The sequence below is a fragment of the Nicotiana attenuata genome, unplaced genomic scaffold, assembly GCF_001879085.1.
Source record: "Nicotiana attenuata strain UT unplaced genomic scaffold, NIATTr2, whole genome shotgun sequence".
Taxonomy (NCBI): Eukaryota; Viridiplantae; Streptophyta; class Magnoliopsida; order Solanales; family Solanaceae; genus Nicotiana; species Nicotiana attenuata.
Genome location: NW_017670786.1, coordinates 46,493 through 68,441, shown reverse-complemented (window position 1 = coordinate 68,441; position 21,949 = coordinate 46,493). Strand labels below are relative to the sequence as shown.

At 40.0% G+C, this 21,949-nt stretch overlaps 1 protein-coding gene across 1 annotated transcript; it reads left to right on the top strand.

Annotated features, from left to right (window-relative positions):
- The first annotated feature begins 1,012 nt into the window (after positions 1-1,012).
- Positions 1,013-21,586, top strand: LOC109243323 (DEAD-box ATP-dependent RNA helicase 50). Its single transcript, XM_019410232.1, has 8 exons — positions 1,013-1,458; positions 2,019-2,596; positions 2,965-3,159; positions 13,205-13,392; positions 16,455-16,668; positions 20,455-20,586; positions 20,674-20,849; positions 20,995-21,586. Exons 1-8 carry the CDS (start codon positions 1,101-1,103, stop codon positions 21,221-21,223), a joined length of 2,070 nt encoding a protein of 689 aa, XP_019265777.1. The 5' UTR covers positions 1,013-1,100; the 3' UTR covers positions 21,224-21,586.
- Positions 21,587-21,949: the final 363 nt, after the last annotated feature.

Genomic DNA, 21,949 nt, shown 5'->3' with positions numbered 1-21,949 from the left:
ATTTTAAAGTTATGGGTTCAGATATACTACACATAAATTTATACTCCGCGTCAAAAGTTATGGGTTCAATTGAACCCGGCTCTTTTACCTTGCATCCGCCCCTGATAATAAGCAACATCTTAGTTGGGGTATTTAACAGCTTGTTTGGATGGTTATTCCCCATTGTATCGTATTGTATTGTTATCCCAAAACAATGTTTGTTTTGATTGTTTCATTAAAATTGGTTGTATTGTATTGTTAAATCCATTGTTCTAGAACAATAAAAAGTCCTTTTTTTGAAACAACCGATTTGGTGTGGTGGGATTGTTTCCTATTTTTCTTTCCAATTATGCCCTAACTTATTACTCCACAATTCTATTTTATGCTTTAGCTTTTTTTGCTATTTTAACTCCAAATCTCCAACCTATAACCTACTTTATTTTTTTCCAGAACTTTTGCTGCCAACGTTAAAGGTGTTTTGCCACCTTCTGTTTTATTTTTTCTCCTAATTTGCTTTTAACTCAATTCTAATTAGCTGTGCTCCTTTGTTTTGCCTTCTTCTGTCTCGCTCCTTTGTTCTGCTTTTTTCTTAAGGTGGTTTTGCCTTCTTCTACTTTGTTTTTTAAAATTATTTTTATGCATATTTTTTGATAAATTTAATATTTAAAAGGGTATTTTAGTAAATTTATCAGTTACAGTACCAAATAGCAAAAAATTATTTAACAATATGAAACAATACAATCTATCCAAACATTGTATTCATAAAACGATACAATACAATACGATACAATATAATACAATATATTATAAATGATGCGGAACAATGATCCAAACAGAGTATACGTGAAAAAAATACGATAACTTTAGGGCTGTTTATGTATTTGACAATTTAAAAATTATTTAATTGTACATAATCAACACATACTTTTGTAAGAATTGATTTGCTAAATATCTAGTTGGCATTATCCACAAAAATATTCTTGTCACCTGTATCATCGTACATAAAGCGTATTGTGCTATGTGCAACAGCATTTGTACATTGCGCAGGAAAGTTTTAAGTTTTGCATTGTCAATTCCCAAATTGATCCTATCCAAATTCAGCAAGACTACCTTAAACCACAATGCTTTCTGCACCAAGAGCACCACCACCGGCGGTGGCGGTGGCGGCGCCCGCACGTTTCAAATTCCAAAACGTATGTGGGAATCCTGTTAATCTTCTTCTGCTGCACAGAAATGTTGGTAGCAGTTGCAAAAGGGTGGTGGTTTCAACTAAAGCTGCTTACAGTCGTATGCCAATGGACACACCAGGGGCTTACCAGCTCATAGATAAAGAGAGTGGAGATAAATTCATAGTATGGGGAGGTACTGAAGATGACGACTCTTCTATCCCTTCCAAGGAAGTTCTCTCATGGAAACCTCTCGCTTCTACTTCTCCTGACAACAACCACCCTCCTCCAACTCAGAGTAGCAGTAATGAAGGTAAAATGAAGCTTGTAATTTTAGTATTGATAGAGTAAGGGAAAAAAAGTAAAAGACGATATTGTTTGTTTCAGTCTGATTTCTACCAATGGGCAATTTTGTGCGTGTATGATGTTGGATCTTAAGCTTACGCTTTTTTTGGTGTATTAGGTTTTTAATTTCCAAAGTGAGCGATACAGTATAGAGGAAAGGGATGTGTAGTGCTATTTACAGAGTATATGCAACAATCTTCCTTTGCTTACTTATGATTATCTGTCCTCCTGTAGAGTGAAGTACTGAGTTCACTGTGCTTAAGATTGCAACTTATGCAGTCTTTTATTTATCAATTGAGAAGAAAACATATGTGCCATATTTTATTAGGTACTCAAATTATCAGATGGTTTACATCATCTGCTGATTATAACACGAGCTTTGAGGGATTAAAACTGTCATAACGTTCAGGATGTGTATTACTTTATAGATATATATTGGTCGCTCTTATAAATCTCCAAATGTGTTGTATGGAAATTCTTTCCTATTCTTTTCTTCTATTTTTGAAGTTCTTTCTTACGGCTCTGCAGCTTCGACTAGGGGATTAACAGGGAATTTCGGCAGACTGAAATTTAGAAGAATGAGAGATCTAGTAAGAAAAAGCTACACAAAAAACAAAGAACGCGATGTTATTGATCACGACAAACACAATACTACAGATGCCTCTTCCCGATCATCATTCAGTTCATATAATGAACCTGGTCAGTTAAAAGAGCAACAAACGCTTAGTCTTCCTAGAGGTCGTGCCAAAATTCAGCAGCTAGAAGACAGAAAGAATTCCCAAAAATTAATCAGAGTGGAAGACGAAGATAGAGATATAGCTATCGAAAATGTTAGCAAACATTTCGCAGGCTATAGCAGTGATTCTCATGCACACTCTGCAAGAGTAGTTCATCCTGGATCAAAAGCTTCGGCTTCTCCCTTACGTGGATGGGGTGGGGGATCAAGTCATTACAGTCTTAAGAGGGAAGAAATTTTCAGACAAAGGCGAAACTTGGATGATGAAAACAATTTCTTTAGTAGAAAATCCTTTCAAGAGTTGGGATGCAGTGACTATATGATAGAATCCTTAAGGAATCAGCACTTTGTGCGCCCTTCACATATTCAGGTAGATAATTTACTTTATTTTGAGCATGGAATGGTCAATACTCCAGGTTACCTCATTGCTTTGTGCAATTCTGATGCATAATAGCGGCTAACATGCCAACAGTCTCGTGGATATGGTAGTCTGAATTGCATCATCAATATATCTGTCTTGGTATCTTTACCTCTGCTTCAATTGGCTAGTACGTGCCCTCTGAATAACCTGCTTTTAAAATATTTCTTTTGGATATTTTCAAGTTATTCTTGATTTCGTATTATGATTCCTTTGATGCTTCTTATCTGTCTTTAGATGGCTATCCCTAGTCCCCATGTATTATTTTGAGAAATCTCTATTTATGCTTCTTACAAGCAGTAATGATAGAGTACTTGCAGGCCATGACATTTGGACCCATCATTGCTGGAAAGAGCTGCATAATATCTGATCAAAGTGGATCTGGAAAGACTTTGGCATATCTACTACCACTTATTCAACGTCTTAGGCAAGAAGAACTTCAAGGACTTAGCAAACCATCATCTCAAAGTCCTCGGGTTGTAGTACTGGCACCAACAGCTGAATTGGCTTCTCAGGTCTGTCAAATTTCCTCTTCCATTAAAGGAACATTTGCCACTTATTCCCCCTACTGTTCGGCAACCACACACACGAAAAGGAAGAAATAAATGAGAGAAAGAGAGAGAAGCATTAGTCGATTACCAGCTCATAGCTTTATGGTTGAGACATCAACTTCGCCTAAATTGGTGTGAGAAGTGCGTTACAATATATTTTACACTAATTTCCTAGCCAAAGGTCCCATGCTATATTCTCTTAATTTTCATGGCACGTCTTTAATGTAAAACATTTACTGCGTTTCTACCATCTCTAAGGGAAAAATTCAATTAGCCATTATGGTTTTTTAATAATGAATTGGTTGGGTGATGGTAGTAGAGTAAGCTTTTGGGGGACATAAATAGTGTGGAGGTAACACTTTGAGTAACATGTACAAGATTTCGTGCCAAAAGAAGATGTCGTTTCAAAGCATATGGAGGATACAAGGTGGAGATACGCATTGTGATTTGAAGTTTAGGAGGAACTTGCAAGACTAGGAGTTCATTCGATTCCAGGGATGGATGGAGTTGCTCAACAAGCAGAATACTTGTCACGACCCAAAATCCCTCCAAAGGTCGTGATGGCGCTTAACCTGCTTGCTGGGCAAGCCAACACTCAACAACAATAATATGATTCAACTATTAAGCCTTTAACTGATTCATGATATAAATAACAAGGCGGAATAAGTTCAGATATAACAACAACAACAACATACCCAGTAAAATCCCACTAGTGGGGTCTAGAGAGGGCAGAGTGTACGCAGACCTTACCCCTGACCCGGAAGGGTAGAGAGGCTATTTCCGGGAGACCCTCAGCTCAACAGAAGAGACAATAATATCAGAAAAGAAACGAAAGAAGAGATCTGTAACAACAAAAGAAGCCAGAGAAGTAATAATATCATCTTAAGAGACACCAAATAAATGAAAGGGAGTGCAATAACACAATACTTTGCAAAACAATAAAATAGTGTGAACACAACATAAACCGCTAACAAACATAGACAAAACTCTATCAGACTACCCGGTACAAAGAGGGAAAAACTATCTACTACCCCTTTGCCTACAACCCTAATGCTCAACCTCCACACGTTCCTATCAAGAGCCATGTCCTCGGAAATCTGAAGTCGTGCCATGTCCTGCCTGATCACCTCGCCCAACTTCTTAGGCCGCCCTCTACCTCTTCTCGTGCCTGCAAGGCCAACCGCTCGCACCTCCTAACAGGGGCATCTATGGTTCTCCTCCGCACGTGCCCGAACCATCTAAGCCTCGCTTCCCGCATCTTGCCGTCCACGGGAGCAACGCCTACCCTCTCCCGAATATCTTTATTCCTTATCTTATCCAGTTTAGTAAGCCCGCACATCCATCTCAACATTCTCATTTCAGCTACTTTCATCTTCTGGATATGTGAATTCTTAACTGACCCTGAATCCTAGACAGGGTCTAAACGCGACCACGATTGTCGCACAAGTTCCAAGAACTGGTGTCATAAAATCATCACAAGCATCTAACAAGAGTATATAGTCTAAACTAAACAATAACATCTGTTCGGAAAATGAAAATACACAGACATATATCAAAGAGTAGGGAAGGGGACTCCATATGCTGCAGATCGAATAGAGTAAAACAACTCATCACGAAGTCTCCAACAAAATACTCCTACTCAGCTCAATGGGTACACTAGGAGTGGCAAACGGGCGGGTCGGGTTGGATGTGGGCGGGGCGAAAACGGGTAATGCAAAAAACGGACAAAATACCCGACCCGAACCATAATTAATACGGATAGAAAATGGGTTAATCGGCGGATATTATAGATATAGATATTATTCGTGGCTTCTTAAATATGATCACTTTTGGGAGAATTCCTAGTCTCCTAAACTTGAACCTCCAATTTGAGTCTTTGCAAATGTAAAAGTTAAATCCACTGGTTATTCATTTTTTAAGTGATAATATGGATCATTCATTTTTTAAGTGATAATATGGATCTTATCTATATTTGACCAATTTTTAAAAAATTCATTACCCAACCCATTTTTTAGTGGATAACATGGATGAATAAATATTTTTTTTTATCCATTTTGCCACCACTAGGTACTGCAGATACCATCTTCAGAACCCACACAAAATGTGCAGAAGTGTGGTATGAGTACAAAACTATGATACTTAATAAGTATCAAGTCTAGCCTCGAAGAAGTAGTGACGGTCGACACTGACACTAATAGCTCAATGAGCATATGAAAACATAATTAGAACATGAAATAAAGCATGATACAATCAATTAAGCTCACCAGTAGAAACATGACAACCTCAAATTTAAACATGCTTTTCAAATAAGAGAAAGAATACAATATCAGTTACTCAATTTTTTTCATAATCATGATATGAGTCAGTCAACTTTCATAGATAAATAAGAGCCACTACATGAGTCGAGGCTACTCAACTTTCATAACAGTTCAATGTACTTATTTAACATTTTAAGCTTGATCGCGGCATCAACAAGAGCAAGAAGCCAAAGCCAATAAATCATAAATCAAGTAAGGCAATTGTTTGACTACGACTAAATAGAAAGCCCACACGGTGAAAGTAGCCCATCATATCCGAATCAACAAGTTATAACTCTAGCATGGCTTCTAATCATGATTAAGATTCATCATGTAGTCATAGAATCAAAAAAACATTAATAAACAATTCATAAGGCCCGAATAGGCCTATCATAAGCCTAACTCTGTCCGGCTAAGGTCATAACCTAGCTACCGATATACGCTCATCACCTCGCATATAAGTGGCACCTTAGTCGTGCAACAAGTAGCAAATAGATCACCTATGGGGACAATTCCCTCTTACAAGTATAGACAAGAGATACCTCTTCCCGGTAACACCTTCAACCTTCCAAAATATATTTTCCCTTCAAATCCACCTCCAAACGGCTTGAATCTAGTCAAATATTACTCAAACGAGTCAAATAATGCTATTAAAAATCAATCCCAAACATTAAAGATTTGATCTTTAATCAAATTCCAAAAAATCAACAAAAGTTAACTTGGACCCACATGGTCAAAACCCTAGTCTAAGGGTAGATCCTGACTACCCATAACCCCCAAGTCCAAATATATAAGTAAATTCCAAATCCGAGTCCAAATCGACCCATAAATCCCCAAAATACATCCTCTTAAGTTCATATAAAGACCCTAATTTACATTTTAAATCCTTGTTTTTAGGGGTTAAAATCCTTGGGGAATCAAAATATGTAATCAAATATGGGTAGGAATTACTTACCGTCAAAGTAGTAGTGAAACTTTCCTAAAAAATCGCCTCTTTTCGAGCTCCAATACTCAAAATAATGAAAAAAAAGCTAAACCTCGAAATATAACATGTTGTCAGGCAATTTGCATTTGCGGCCCAAAATATTGCATCTGCAAGACAGCTTCCGCGACCACACGCTCGCATTTGCGAGCTGCCCAGGCTCCTTCTCCGCTTGTGCTCCAGGTCACACGCATCTGCGCCCACAACAAGAAACCCGCAGGTACGACCACCTCTGGCCTGACCAACATGCGCAGCTGCGACCTCTCTCCCCTAGGCGCGACTCTGCAGGTGCTACAAGCACCTCGCTTCTGCGGCATCGCCAACCTAGCCAACATGCGCATCTGCGCACAATGCGCCGCAGGTATGATCATCACACCTGTGCACCTTTCATCGCAGGTGCGGTGGATCAGACACTAGCAACTTCCAAACAACACCAAAATGATTCGAAACTATCTCGAAACACACCTGAGCCCCCATCTAATCATACCAACACCAATTATGCACAATAGCCGCCAACTCCAAATGAATCGAATAATTCTTCTCATGGGGCTTTAGCTGCCGTGACGCATAAGCATATCACCCTACCATCCTGCATCAACACCGTGCCAAGACCGACGCATGAAGCATCACAATACACTGTGTATGACCCTTAACCTGTGGGCAACACCAATATTGGAGTTGTAGTCAAAGCAGTCTTGAACTTCTGAAAGCTTTTTTTTTTTTATGGGTAAAAACTTCTGAAAGCTTTCCTCACACTCATCAGACCATCTAAAAGGAATATCTTTCTGAGTCAACTTGGTCAATGGGGTTGTAGTAGATGAAAATCCCAACACAAAACGATGATAGTAGCCTGCCAAACCCAAGAAACTCCTAATCTCTGTAGCTGCAGAAGCTCTAGGCCAACCCTGAACCGCCTCAATTTTCTTTGGATCCACCTTGGTACCCTCACTAGACACCACGTGGCCTAAGTACGCCACAGAATACAACCAAAATACACACTTGGAAAACTTAGCATATAACTTCTTGTCCCTCAGAATCTGAAGCACAATCCTCAAATGTTGCTCATGCTCCTCCCTACTACGGGAATACACCAAGATATCATAAATGAACACAATGATAAAAGAGTCCAAATATTGCTGGAACACACTCTTTATCAAAAGCATGAATGCTGCTGGGGCGTTAGTCATACCAAAAGACATCACCAAGAACTCATAATGTCCATAACAAGTCCTGAAGGCCGTCTTAGGGATGTCTGAAGCCCTAATCTTCAATTGGTGATAACCCGATCTCAAATCAATCTTTGAGAACACCTTGGCACCCTGAAGATGATCAAACAAATCATCAATACGAGACAATAAATACTTGTTCTTGATAGTGACCTTGTTAAACTACCGATAATTACACATCTTTTTGGAACCATCCTTCTTCACAAACAACACTGGTGCACCCCAAGAAGAAACATTTGGCATGATGAATCCCTTATCCAACAACTGCTCCTGCATCTCATCTGGAGCCATACAGTACGGTGGAATAGATGTAGGCTGAGTGCCCAGCATCAAATCAATACTAAAATCAATATCCCGATAGGTGGCATGCCCGATAGTTCTGCATGGAACAAATCCGTAAACTCCTTTACCACACGGACTGAATCGACAGTGGGAGTCTCAACACTAGTATTTCTAACAAAGGCCAGATATGCCAAATACCCTTTCTCAACCATCTGTTGAGCCTTCAGGAATGAAATCACCTTACTAGGAGTATGTCCATGAGAACCCCTCCATTCCAACCTTGGCAACCCCGGTATAGCCAACGTCACCGTCTTAGCGTGACAATCAAGAGTAACATGATACGGAGATAGCCAATCCATACCCAAAACCACATCAAAATCTATCATGTTCAGCAACAGAAGATCAATCCTAGTCCATAACCCCAATAGTAACCACACAAGATCGGTATACGCGATCCATCACAATAGAATCACCTATACATGAACAGGAATATCAAGAAGACCACGAGGCATATCCAAATAAGGAGCAAAATGCGGTGACACATATGAATAGGTAGACCCCGGATGGAATAATATAGAAGCATCTCTATGACAAACTGAAACAATACCTTTGATCACAGCATCTGAGGCCACCGCCTCTGGTCTACCCGAAAAAGCATAGCAATGAGCATGACCACTACCGGTCTGATTACCACCTACCTGGCCCCTCATCTAGGGCGAATTCTAGCTGCATGTCCTCCCCTAGCTGACTAGGTAGGGGCTGGAGCAACTAGCGCGGGAACCCCTGGCTGAGAACTCTGTGGAGCTAAGCCCCTACCAAGCCTGGGGCACCGCATTCTAATATGGCCAATCTCTCGATACTCATAACAACCTCTAGCTGACAGAGGCTGGTGAATCTAAACCTGCCCTTGGTGGTCTGAATACCCGCTGGAAGAACCCTAAATAGACAGAGGACGGTACGAACTCACTGGGAGAGCACGGAAAGATGATGGAACTGGAGTGCTAAAAGATGATCGAGCCACTACTCCACGGGCTATATGCTATGCAGAATGAGTCGGCCTGCTATGATGGCCTCTACCAAACTGACCCCTGCCTCCAGATGAGATACCACTGAAGCTACCAGAACGACGAGGTCTCTTATCTCTCACCATAGCCTCTCTTCCATGGCTACGAATACGTCGAGCTATCTCCACGTCCTGGTGAAAAGTAGTCCGAATCCCTGAATCTCGAGCCATAGCAATCCTGATGCCATAATTCAAACACTCAATAAATCATCTCACCTTCTCTGCCTCGGTGGAGATCAAGATAGCAGCATGACGAGACAACTCTATGAATCTCTTAGAAACACTGATTCAATCTTGAACTACCGCACCCTGCGATATCTGACAGCCGCATTTTCAATACTATTTCACAATAGCTTACCCCAAAGGCGAATTGTAGAAGATCATAACACCAGCGAACTTAGTACGTTCAATTAGGACAACGACACCCCATCATAGAAGAAAGCTCCACCACGCTCGCAAATACCAAGTCTCATTACTCCACCAGCCCACATCTGACCATTCTTAGTCCGATTGCCTTTCCCCTGCTGGGAATAAAATACTGAATCTCTAGATTATGCACTGAGTAAACCTCCCTTCAAGTCATTCACTGCCCCGACACGTAGGCAAACGTCCTACCATTATTTCAATACTGCGGAACGATCATTTATAGCATCATGGCAACTTGTGCCTAGCCTCAGAGCTCTCAGAAGTACCGCTACTGAGCTGAAACAACAGGATATCCTTCCACAAGGCGACGATAATAGCTCAAACAACTATGCAGGGAGAAACACCCCGCACTGCATCGGTAGTACCATAACAATCCTGCAATACTCGATTCATAACCAGCGGTTTGCGTCGCATAAGATTGAATAGGAAGGAATTAAAGGCATAAGCCTCCAGGGATCAAATCGCACGATAAGGAATCAAGAAGGGAAGTACTCCTAACGCTCCTGCAGCCTCCCGAGGATAAGTACAGACGTCTCCGTACCGATCCGCGGGACTCTACTAGACTTGCTCATGACTCGTGAGACCCTAGGAACCTAGTGCTCTGATACCATGTTGTCACGACCCAAAATACACTAAGGTTGTGATGGCGCCGGACACCGCTGTCAAGCAAGCCAACCAAAATACTTAATTAAATTTTCGTTTTAAATACTCTTGAAATCTATGTTTTCCTTCAAAATTTACCAATTAAAAAGATAATTCGCTTTAATTCAAATTAAATGAAGAGCAATTAATACAAAATACTTCATAACCATCCCAGAACCCGGTGTCACAAGTGCATGAGCAATTTCTAAGAAAAATCGAATAAAGTACAAAGCTGTCCGGAATACAATTGGACATAAAATAAATAGAATCCTGAGAGAGACTATACTAGCTGCGGGTCGCCTCGAGGAAATACAGCTCACCTAGTCTCCGTGTCAACCCTGCTGCTACGCCCACTAGGCCTCTAGAGATGCATGTGCAACGAAAATGCACAGAAGTGTTGTGTGAGTACAAAAACAACGTGTACTCAGTACGTATCCTGCCTAATCTCGAAGAAGTAGAGACGAGATGGCAACTTCAACACTTACTAATGGTCAAATAATAATAGTGTTAAAGCGATGACTCACGAATTTCTTAGGGACAGCAGTAGATTCAAACGAATTACTAAACAGGTAAAAATTCCTCTTTATTTAAAGTCTCCGGATTCATAATTCATTAATTAACAATTTTCTCAAGTCTGGGAGAGCAGTTGGCGATATCAATAAATCTCAAGACAAGCAATTCAAACATGCGCAACTCATGCCGAGGTCGTACGGCCCGATCCAACATAAATGTAAAATGTGCACTGCCGAGGGTCGAGCGGCCCGAACCATAGATGCATCTATTACTCCGCTCGCGAATCATACATGCGACGCGGTCAAATTTAAACAAACAATCACCCTGCTCGCATACCATGCATGCGACGTAGGTACACATAGAAATACATGCTCAAACAGCAAATTAAGAATTTTACGGGGAACATTTATCCCATTAGAAGCCAATTCTCTTTTAATGATTTAAGGAATAAAGTTTAATCCTCTTAGAAATTCATTTACCGATTCAATAGGATTTAAGAAATTCAACTGCCGATAAGATTGCAGTTATTCCAAGTATAGGTCAGTCATGCGATCCTGCTGAAGGTGCTCAAACTTACCTCTCAACTCATCCCTAAGAATGAGAATGAGAATTCTTTGGCCGGAGATGCTATTATTGTCCCACAGGTACAAAATCTTGATGAAGAATCTCAACTAGGTGTGAATTTAGGGGGAAGCAATTCAAATTCATTGGCTATGGAAATTCATGTGACTCCTTTTCCAGATTCTACGATGATGGCTTAATGGTGGTGTTGTAACGAGTGAATATGAGACAATGTTGGAAGAAGGAGACTCGAATACAAATTATTTTTGGAATATATCTTTGAGGGGGGGTTATGGTAGTAGAGTAAGCTTTTGGGGATATAAATGGTGTGGAGGTAACACTTTGAGTATCACTTTTCCTAAAATGTACAAGATATCATGCCAAAGGAAGATGTCAATTCAAAGCATAAGGAGGATAGAAAGGGGAGAAACGCATTGGGGGTTTGAGGTCTAGAAGAAACTTGCAAGACTAGGGGTTCGTAGAATTACAGGGATTGATGGAGTTTCTCTATAAGCAGAATGCTTCACAGATTAGCAATGATGGTTGGAGAAGGAGGGTGGGAATAGGGGTGTTCTTTCTGTTAAAGTCCCTACTACGAGTCCTACTACAGTGTACTTCTGGGTAGAGAGGAAGCAACTTTTTCTTATTGTTCATTGTGGATCCCTAGAGTACCGAGAAAGGTATTTTTTTTTTGCAAGGCTAGCTACGAGAGGGGTGATTCTAATGGCTGAGAACACGACGAATAGGAGAGTTGCATGTGTCAATTGTTGTTTCATGTGTAAGTTCTCGGGAGAGGATGTAGATCACCTTTTCTTACATTGTCATGTTGCATCTCGCTTGTGGGGAGAAGTGTTGAGTTGGTTTGGAGTTCAGCGGGGTGATGCCTGGACCCACTGGCACGGTTAAAGAAGTAATGTTCAGCTAAAAATCTAGAGGGTGGAGAAGAAGGCGCAGGGCATGGGATGTCGCTTCACTAGCACTCGTGTGGATCATTTGGAGAGAGACATAGGAGCGCTTTTGATGGGGTAGAGAAGGGCTTTGTACATTTGAGGAATAATCTCTTTTCTCTTATTATGTTTTGGTGTACCCATGAGATTCCTTTAAGCATAGAAGATTGGGTGGCTCTTGTAGAGAATCATATTATGTTGTGAGATTCTCTGTTTTTGCTATACTTCTTGTATATGGGCATTTATGCTCTTTATTAATGATATTTTATTACTTTATCAAAAAAATAATGCATCGGTTTATTGTGTCTGGTTAGCACCTGAATCTCGAAATGTCTGGTTATTCCTTCCTTGGTTTCAGACCATTCTAATGATTAAGCCTTGATTCTTTCACCACTGGCATTGTTTCACCTTTTTCTTCCTTCTCATTCTTTTTAATAGGTAAATTTTAACTCTTTCAGCCCCACTTACTGGGTTAAAATAACAGTACTTGACAGAGTTGTTTGTACATCTAGAGTATGTGTTTGATTGTAAGTCTATGCTTTGAAGAGAAAGCACATGAGATTATCAAAAATTACAGAAGTTATAATACTCACCATGGTTTATCACCCCAATTATTTTCTCCTGCCAGTTCAAGTTGATCGAGATCTCAATGTAGAATTTTACATTTGAATTTTGTTGATGATTTTGACATCAGAGTTCCTCTTTTCCCAAAATGTGAAGCTAGCAATTTCAGATGTATTGTCTCAACCAGCTAGTACTCTGTTTGGCTTGGCTCTTACTTATTTTTTGTACGATGAAAGGATCTTCTGTCTGTAGTTTGACATTTTTTGGTTTCATTGAATCTCTCTTCCAAGGGTTAATTGCTTGTTTGCATGCTTGTTCTTTCACTTTCCTCCGTAGTTAAGTCTTTCTTTTTCTAGTTCAAGGCCTCATCACACATTCTGTTTTGCATCGACTATGGTGAAACTTGGATTGTGATTTTTGATATGTAAGAACTTTCATTCTTAGCTGTATTTCACTCGTCAAAAAGAAAAGAAGAAAAACTTACTCTTCTCCTGCAACTTTTGCAGGTCCTAAGTACCTGCCGCTCATTTTCGAAATCTGGTGTTCCTTTCCATTCTATGGTTGTTACTGGTGGTTTTCGCCAGAGAACTCAATTGGAGAACCTAAGACAGGAGTTAGACATTCTTATAGCAACTCCTGGCCGGTTTATGTTTCTTATCAAAGAGGGCTACCTGCAGTTAACTAATCTCAAGTGGTATTAACATTTTCCTTGAATAGTTAAAACTGTTAAACTAGCCTCAAGTAGTATTACATTTCTTTTAGTAGTTAAAACTCTTTTACAGTTTCTTGCATTTTAAGGTCTTTACTATATCTGTCCAGTTCTCTCACTTTTAAGGAAGGGGGGGGGGGGGGGGGGGGTTTGTATTGGCATTGTGGATATATTTACTCTCTTGTTTGTTAGGCAAGGTCTGATGAACTTTGGATTGAAAGTAGTAGTCTTAAATCACAAAAAAACCGTAGAATCACCATTCACCAATGGCTAGCATATCTGGGTGTTGTATCTTTTGTAGTAATTGTATATTATCCTTCAGTTAATTCGATATCTATTCTGGAAGTTTCATATTGCAATGGAGATGCTAAGTAAGAATGCAGTCTTTCACATCAATAGTTATGCTAAGCGCTACTAGATAAAGTAAGAAAAACAATAACATGTGATAGACCAAAACGAATACACAGGGATGTGAAAAATTCCTTTTTCAAGGCTCCCCACTTGATCTTGGGTTGACCATACACCGCTCTCTTCTTCTTCTTTCTCTTAATCTCCAAGTCCATTACTAAGAGCCTATGTTGTGTCGATAGACACTCACTCGGGATAACCTTGCAATCAGTGTACATGCCTCTATCATACTTCCTGCAGAGAAGGTAATCAATCTGAGTCTTGGCTACCGTACTCTGGAAAGTGACCAAGTGGTCTTCCCTCTTCTGAAAACACGTGTTAGCTATCACCAAATCAAAAGCTTTAGCGAACTCCAACAATGAAATTCCTGGCTCGTTCCTACCTCCAAAGCTGAACCCGTCATGCACATTGTCATAGTCCCCAGCAGCCTCCCCAATATGGCCATTAAAATCACCTTCTATGAAAAGCTTCTCGGTAAGCGGGACATCTCGAACCACCTCGTCCAAATTCTCCCAGAAGTGCCTCTTGACCTCCTCGTCCAAGCCCGCTTGAGGCGCATATGCACTAATCACGTTTAAAGCGAACCCACCAACCACTAGCTTAATAGTCATCAGCCTATCGTTCACTCTCCTAACATCTATCACTAGCTCCCTGAGATCCTTATCAACTAAAATACCAACCCCGTTCTTGTCCCTAGCACCTCTTGAATACCACAATTTTAACTTGTTAACTTTCCGTGCCCTAGTACTCACCCATCTAGTCTCCTTTACACACACTATATTAATCTTCCTTTTCTGGAGAATCTTCCTCGACTCCAAAGACTTCCCCGTCAATGTCCTATATTCCAGGACCCAATCCCTAGCCTAGCGGTTCCCTTATCACCCTTGCCCCCCGCCCTTGCCCCACCCAAGGACGTGACCTCACTCTACCATCACTCGCCCCGACCACAATATTCTAAGGGATACTGTTAGATAGTTATGTAAATAATATGAATTAGTCCTAGTCCCACATAGAATAGGAGTATGATATGTATTGTATAAATATGACTCATTGTATTATAATTAAACAGAATATCAATAATAGATTTTTCTCCCGTCCATTCTCACATGGTATCGGAGCATTGGTGAGGAACTTATCACGGTGCATCATTCCAGCGACTTTTGGAAAGAAAGACTTCGTCGCTGTGCAATTTTCCGGCGGCTTAAGAGGCTGTGTGCAACAAATTCACTTTCCATTGGTGTTGTGCAAAAACCAACACCACACAAGACTCCTCAGGCTCGGGCGACCAAACCCCAGTCAACCCCACCACCAGAAAACACCTTCCCACGTGCCGGAAAAGGGAGAAATTTTCTGGCGAGATCTGACCCTGTTCCGACCAGATTTTGGAAAAGTTTCTATTGAATAGTGTGATCGCCTAGTAATTCCGAGCCTAGCCATACCTTTTTCTTTTTATTCCGATCACTTTGAGATTTTTTCGGCAACTACACTGATTTTTTGGCGGCTACAGTGATTTTTCCTACGAAGCTTCTTTTGGAAAGATACTCAGGAGGTTATTCTGAGAGTCTGTTCATTTAAGTTTCATCAATACTATGAATAGTTGGATGGTTTCTCTACCGAATTATATTGAGTTCCTTCAGTACAAAGTTTCTAAACATACATCTTCAGAGATAGCTTCCATTGTTTAATCAGGTGATAGCGTGACTTGTGTCTCCCAATCTTCATCCTCCCATGCATTCAATAATAGTAATTAAACAGAATATCAATAATAGATTTTTCTCACAGATTCTAAGCTAGTACTATTACAACACGCAACAAGGTTACTAAAAGAATATAGTCTGCAACTTAAGGCATTAGTAGAAAGCAACTACAAAAAAGCAAGTAATTGATGCAAGTGAATGCGTTGTAAATGACAAAGACAAAGAACGATACAGAATACATTAAAATATATAAAGAGAAAGAAAGATACAGAATAAAATCAAAATATATAATGACAACAAGATACAGAATAAATCAAAATATATAAAGACAAAGGAAGATAGAACCTGGAATGTGTTCGAAGATGTCTAGCTGATGCCTCCGCCCACACTGAACTTTGTTTCAGTGGGGCTTGCTACTGAAGCCTGCTGTAACACCTCCTGGATTATGGTCAGGGGAGTCGATGCGTTGCTGTAAAACCAGATCCCAGCCTCCCACATCAATACAAGTCCGAAAACATCATACAAACTTATTGGGAACTTCAAAACATGAACCAAAATGATATTACTAGAAGCGAGGGGTAAAATTGCTTCATACGCCTTTTGACCTTTCGGATAGCAAGATAATGTTTCAAGTCTTTCGGATAGCAAGATAATGTTTCGAGCATTTCGGGGTCCAAACCACCCATACCCACAAGTCGTAAAACATAAAAGGAACGGAAAGTTCCAAATCAAGAGTTTGGAGGCAAAAATTCAAAATGACCGGTTGGGTCGTTACAGATTTGAATCCTGGTCTTGTGGTTCAATTAGCTTCATTAACTGCTGGAAAACACACTTAGGTTACATATCTTTTTTCTGGATTGAGATACTTCTTTACGAGAAACTGAGAATATTATATATCAGTTGCTTATACAGTTGTAACACTTCATGTTTATCTTTGTTCAGTGCTGTGCTGGATGAGGTTGATATCCTTTTTAGCGATGAGGATTTTGAGACTGCATTTCAATGTTTGATTAACTCTTCACCAATCACCACACAGTATCTATTTGTGACTGCAACTTTGCCCATGGACATATACAACAAGCTGGTAGAAAGTTTTCCTGATTGTGAACTAGTAAGTGGTCCTGGTATGCACCGTACAAGCCCTGGCTTGGAAGAGGTATTTCTTATTTCGCTCCTGTCAAACCAGTACAAATTTACCTAGTGGAAAATTGTTGCCTTATTTTCTTGTCAAATCTGTTCCCTAATATTTTGCATAAGCTTGCTAATAAGAGCACCTTAAAAAGGTTGATTGTTTCCGGCTAGAATTAAATCCCCGGGATTCCTAGGAAAAGTTGAAACAGATGTTATTGTTAAAGCTGTAGGATATATCTAATTGTAATTTCTGCTTAGATTGCCTTGGTACATTATTTACAATACACTTATTTCCAGGGTTTCCTCTTGCCTTTATGAAGTGAGATCTTGATCTCTGTGTAAGTGATTAACCTCATATGCTAGCAGTGAGAACTAGCCCTGTTATTACTGTCTATGAAAAAGAGACAAGATTTTTGACGTGATCAATTATTTTATCAATATATCGTCATCAAGAACAGTTTAGGATAAACCAACAATTGTCTTCTCAAAGTAATAGATTCTTTTTCTAGTTAGACTTTTATCAGTGGGATGAAAGAACCATCCATTTTTTTTTTTCCGTTTGCCCTATCTGATAGGGAGAAAATTTGACCTTTCTTTACTTTACGTATCATTACATTCTCGTCTCAATTTTTTTTTCAATTTCTAAACAACTATCGTTTGTGAGTGTAGGTTGTGTCGGGGATATACTGTGGCTAGTAAGTCATTTCGTTTGCATTTTATTCAACAAGACCGAATACACAACAATGGGGGGGGGGGGGTTGTTTATGAGAAATTGGTTTATGATTGAATCTCAAAGGTCCCATCAATGAACAAATGGAAGTAGCTACATGGAATAAAAGTTTAGGTGGTTTGCATTGCAGCACTCTATGCCGGTACAAAAGGCACAAAATGAAAAAGAGATAAATTAAACAGGAGTGACGTTGGATGATTCTTTGGTTATTATGCAGTTCTTCTAATGATTGTCTTCATTGTCCTGGATGATAAAGAATTCTTTGCTCTTTTTCATTATTCTGATTGTGTGGATATGTATAGGTCTTGAAATAGTTTGTGGTAATCCAAAATATATGTAAACACAAGTTTTGTGCCTGAAAATAATCAAGACAAGAAAAATGTTGCAAATTATAATATTCGATTTCAATATGCAATGAAGGTTGCAATCTCTATTCTCTCTAGTCTCTTCTGATTCTTCTCAAGAAGAATATTAGATATATTGAGTTCGACTTTGATTGCGATTCAAGGGCTTGAAAAGTTTGATCTCGAATCTTCGTCTTGAATTTGTGTTTGACTTATTCGCCACAAACACTTGGATGGTTCTCACGAACAATGAATTTAGAGTCCACACTACGAACAAAATAATCTTCAACTCAGACGCTCTTCGAGTCTTGATTTATTTTTCCCTTGATCTTGGATGCTTGAGTCCTTTGTTGAGGACAACATCCCTTCGTTCAAGGGAAATCCGTAATTCTAATACCTGTTGCTTTTGATATGTTAGATTTATCATCTCTCCTACTCATATTCTTATCTTTGTCTTTGCTTTACCTTCTGATAGTTTTTCCGCAATTAAAACTATATCATTTTCTTTGTTCACTCTATGGCAACAATTTAATAATTGCAACCTGCGTTCTATGGAGGTATTGTTTCTCGGTCCATATCCTAGTAATATTGAAATTTTTCACAAATTTTTTCCATACTAGGAGGAAAAGAATATCAATATGAGAGTGCAGAAGTCGATCACCGCCGGATCGAGGGGGCCCGGTGTAAAGGGGTAAGTGTAAACACTGAAAACCCCCTCCTTGTGGGTAGTTATGCTTTCATCAGGCCTCGGGATCTGAACCCTGACCTCGTCACCCCATCGACAATCCTCCTTCACGTCCTTGATGAGCTGCTTGGTTATCAGGCTATATATCGTGATACATGCTCGCATCGGCCCTCGACATTTAGAGGATTCTCGATACCGAAGTCCTTCTTGATAATGCAATCACTAGGGGTGATCTCTTCAAGTGTCGGCGGCACCATCGGTTTGGCCGGCCGAGAGGCGGAGGAAGATGATGCTTTATCTTTTTTAGGGACCGTCTTGGTAGTTTTGGCCATTGTTGTGAGATAAGGAATGTGAGTAAACAAGGACGTAGTGTTTCCGGCAAGAGCTTGGTATTTTACGGTGTTTAAAGAGGCGGAGGAAACAAGTGATTGAAGAAAAAGATGGGGACTGAAAGAGATTGAAGAAAGGTGAAGTTATTTACCAAAGGAAAGCGCCTCATATTTATAGAGGGGAAGCGGCGGTTTGAAGGTGTTAATGGCCGACCCACGCTGGCGTACATTTAATGTTTTTGGGGAAGCGGGCCGACGGGACGTTTCTGTCACTTCGAATGTTAGCTTCACGAGGATGACGTCATAACTAGAGGTTCGAGAAAATCAAGGTCGAAATTGTTTCATATCATTCCATTCTAAGAAACGCGGGAACTATCTGTATACGGTCAAAATCGAGGGAGCATGATTTTGAAGTCTTAAATCGGGCTCGTGTTGTGTGATAAGACGCACATTACAAGTTCAAACCATGCTGCAGACAAAAGCCCGGTACTTAAGCGAAGAAGGGTAGAGGGGTGGACCCATTATTCACCGAGTTTCGAACCATGTCAAAAAAATAAAAAGAAATTTCTGTATGTGATAATTACAAAAGTTCAAATGCAAACAAGAAAACTATGCTGGTACTCTAAATCTAAGTTGTTCCGACACGGAGATTTAGGTGCTGCATCCGTGTCGACACGACACTAGTATGTGTGTGGGTATGGGATCCGTACCGGATCTGGTCAAACAATTTTGGGTACTTTGACCACGACGGACGGAAAAATTCGAGACAACATACAATTTGATTCCCGAAATCAAAACCAAAACTAGGGAAGAAAATAGCTTACCATATCTTGGAAATCAATCCTTTACTTATCTACAACTTGAGACTAAAAAAGAAATCCACACTTTACAAGCTATACGCAAGTATTCGTAAAAAATTTCTCATAATTTATAGATATTTTTATATTTTTATTTTCTTGAATTATTTTTAGCCGGATCCCCGAATCTTAGAATTTACATCTTGAAGGATTCAACCTCTAGATCCGCACCCGTGTCGGACACCCGCACCCGTTTCCGAGCAACTTAGCTGATAGATACACGTTGGAAGAGAGGTAGCATATAGTCTACCTTATGCTACCAACATCCTAAGTATATGACAATGTGGGAGATTTTCTTTTCTGTCTATTTGATGCTAATGCATTATTTACCATTTGACAACCACAATATACAAGTTAATTTTAGCTGTTTCAACTATACAACTCCCATGCTTAATGACATATTATGTGATAGCATGAACGTACAAGACTCCTTCCTAAGGTCATTGTTTGAGGTGAAGTTCTAGTTTGATGGTTACATGTAGTCTCCACTCTCATTCCTCTGTAGCTGGACAAGATTTACAAATATATTTCCATCCTTCCAATCAGGGGCACTCTAATGGATCTGCCATCCAGTCAGTCCTTCTAGCTATTTGGTAGACATTTTAGCAGTCAGACCATCTAACAGACTACGTTAAGTCTTTATTTTGTGTCTTGTCCTTCTTGCATTTTAGAGCCTCAACTCTTGCTTCGTTATACTGAAATAGCCTCACTACCTTCTGTTCAAAAGGTGAGAAGCGTCTTCCATGGATACACATAAAAACACCAATGTGGGCATAGAGTCATATCATGTCTTTTTTTATATTATAAGAAGAGTCGTGTCATGTCTCCATAACTATGGCACTGATGCTCTGTTTTCGCACTACCAGTTCCTTGTAGATTGCAGCGGAGATGAAACAGCTGAAAAAAGTCTGGACACAGCTTTTATCAATAAAAAGAATGCCCTACTTCATCTGGTGGAGAATAGCCCAGTTCCAAAAACAATTGTCTTCTGTAACAAGGTGAATAAGATTTAGTTTCTTCTGCAAGTATATTTATTATTCTTGGTTTGCATATATGACAGTTCTCATTCCTGCATGCATATGCAGATTGATATCTGCAGAAAAGTTGAGAATGCATTAAAGCGATTTGACAGGAAAGGATTCTCCATAAAAATTTTACCCTTCCATGCTGCACTGGACCAAGGAAGGAGACTTGCAAACATGGAGGAGTTTCGCCGCTCAAAGATGGAGAACATTTCTTTGTTCTTGGTGTGCACCGACAGGTATTCTGTAGCAAACTCCTTTTTAGATTTTTTCATATAGTTATTCATGTGTCAGTTCGATGACGTGCTTAAGTTGTTTTCCTCGCTAATCAACAAGAAAAAGGGACAAGAGATCTGAATTGATGTCTTCTAAACAATGTTGCAGAGCATCCCGAGGTATCGACTTTGAAGGTGTAGACCATGTGGTCCTCTTTGATTATCCTCGAGACCCTAGCGAGTATGTACGTCGTGTTGGAAGAACTGCCAGGGGTGCTGGTGGAAAAGGAAAGGCATTCATATTTGCCGTTGGGAAGCAAGTTTCTCTTGCTCGAAGGATAATGGAAAGAAACAAGAAAGGCCACCCAGTCCATGATGTGCCGTCAATATTAACTTAGCATCCTGCAAAAGGGCGCATGGAACCTGGAAAACAGGACAGTATGATGCTGGTGCGCTTAGAAGGCCATTGAGAAGAAGCAAAAGAATTAAGAAACCATCACAGGGGCTCACATAATATACTTGCGATCCAGGTTAAGGGCTTAGCTCTGTCAAAAGATTGTAGAGGGTGGGGTTAGTTAATAACACAGTGCCATTATAGTGGAGTAGGCAAGAAGTTTGTTGAGCAAGTTTTGATTTCTCATCCCTGTTCTTCTAAGTCTTCTCATCACCGTTCTGCTTTCCTTATTGTACTTTTTATCAGTTTCCTTTGTAATTTTCTTTGAGTTATCAATAAAATCTGTTTCCCTTTGTGTTCCATTAAATTTGAGCTGCAGTTCATTCCATTTGGAGTTTTCATAGATCCAGACTCCATGGATTTGAATTATCTCCAATTTTATCCAATGGTAAACACTCGAATCTCCAGCAATCTTGGCTTGCTACTGAAGATGCAAGAAAATTACCCGATTATGCCTAAGCAACTGTGCGGCATCCAGCTCTATCTTTCCTGCATGTCCAGCCGTGCAGGCTAGCAACTAACAGTGATGCAGGAGGCCATAGTGGACGATACAACTGCCAGTGATGTGAAGGAGTGTATTGGAGAGCTTGACTTTGGATTGGTTGAAGGATATTCAAGCCCTGTGGACAAGATATTCTTTGACAGCACCTAGAGTACTGCGATCGAGCGC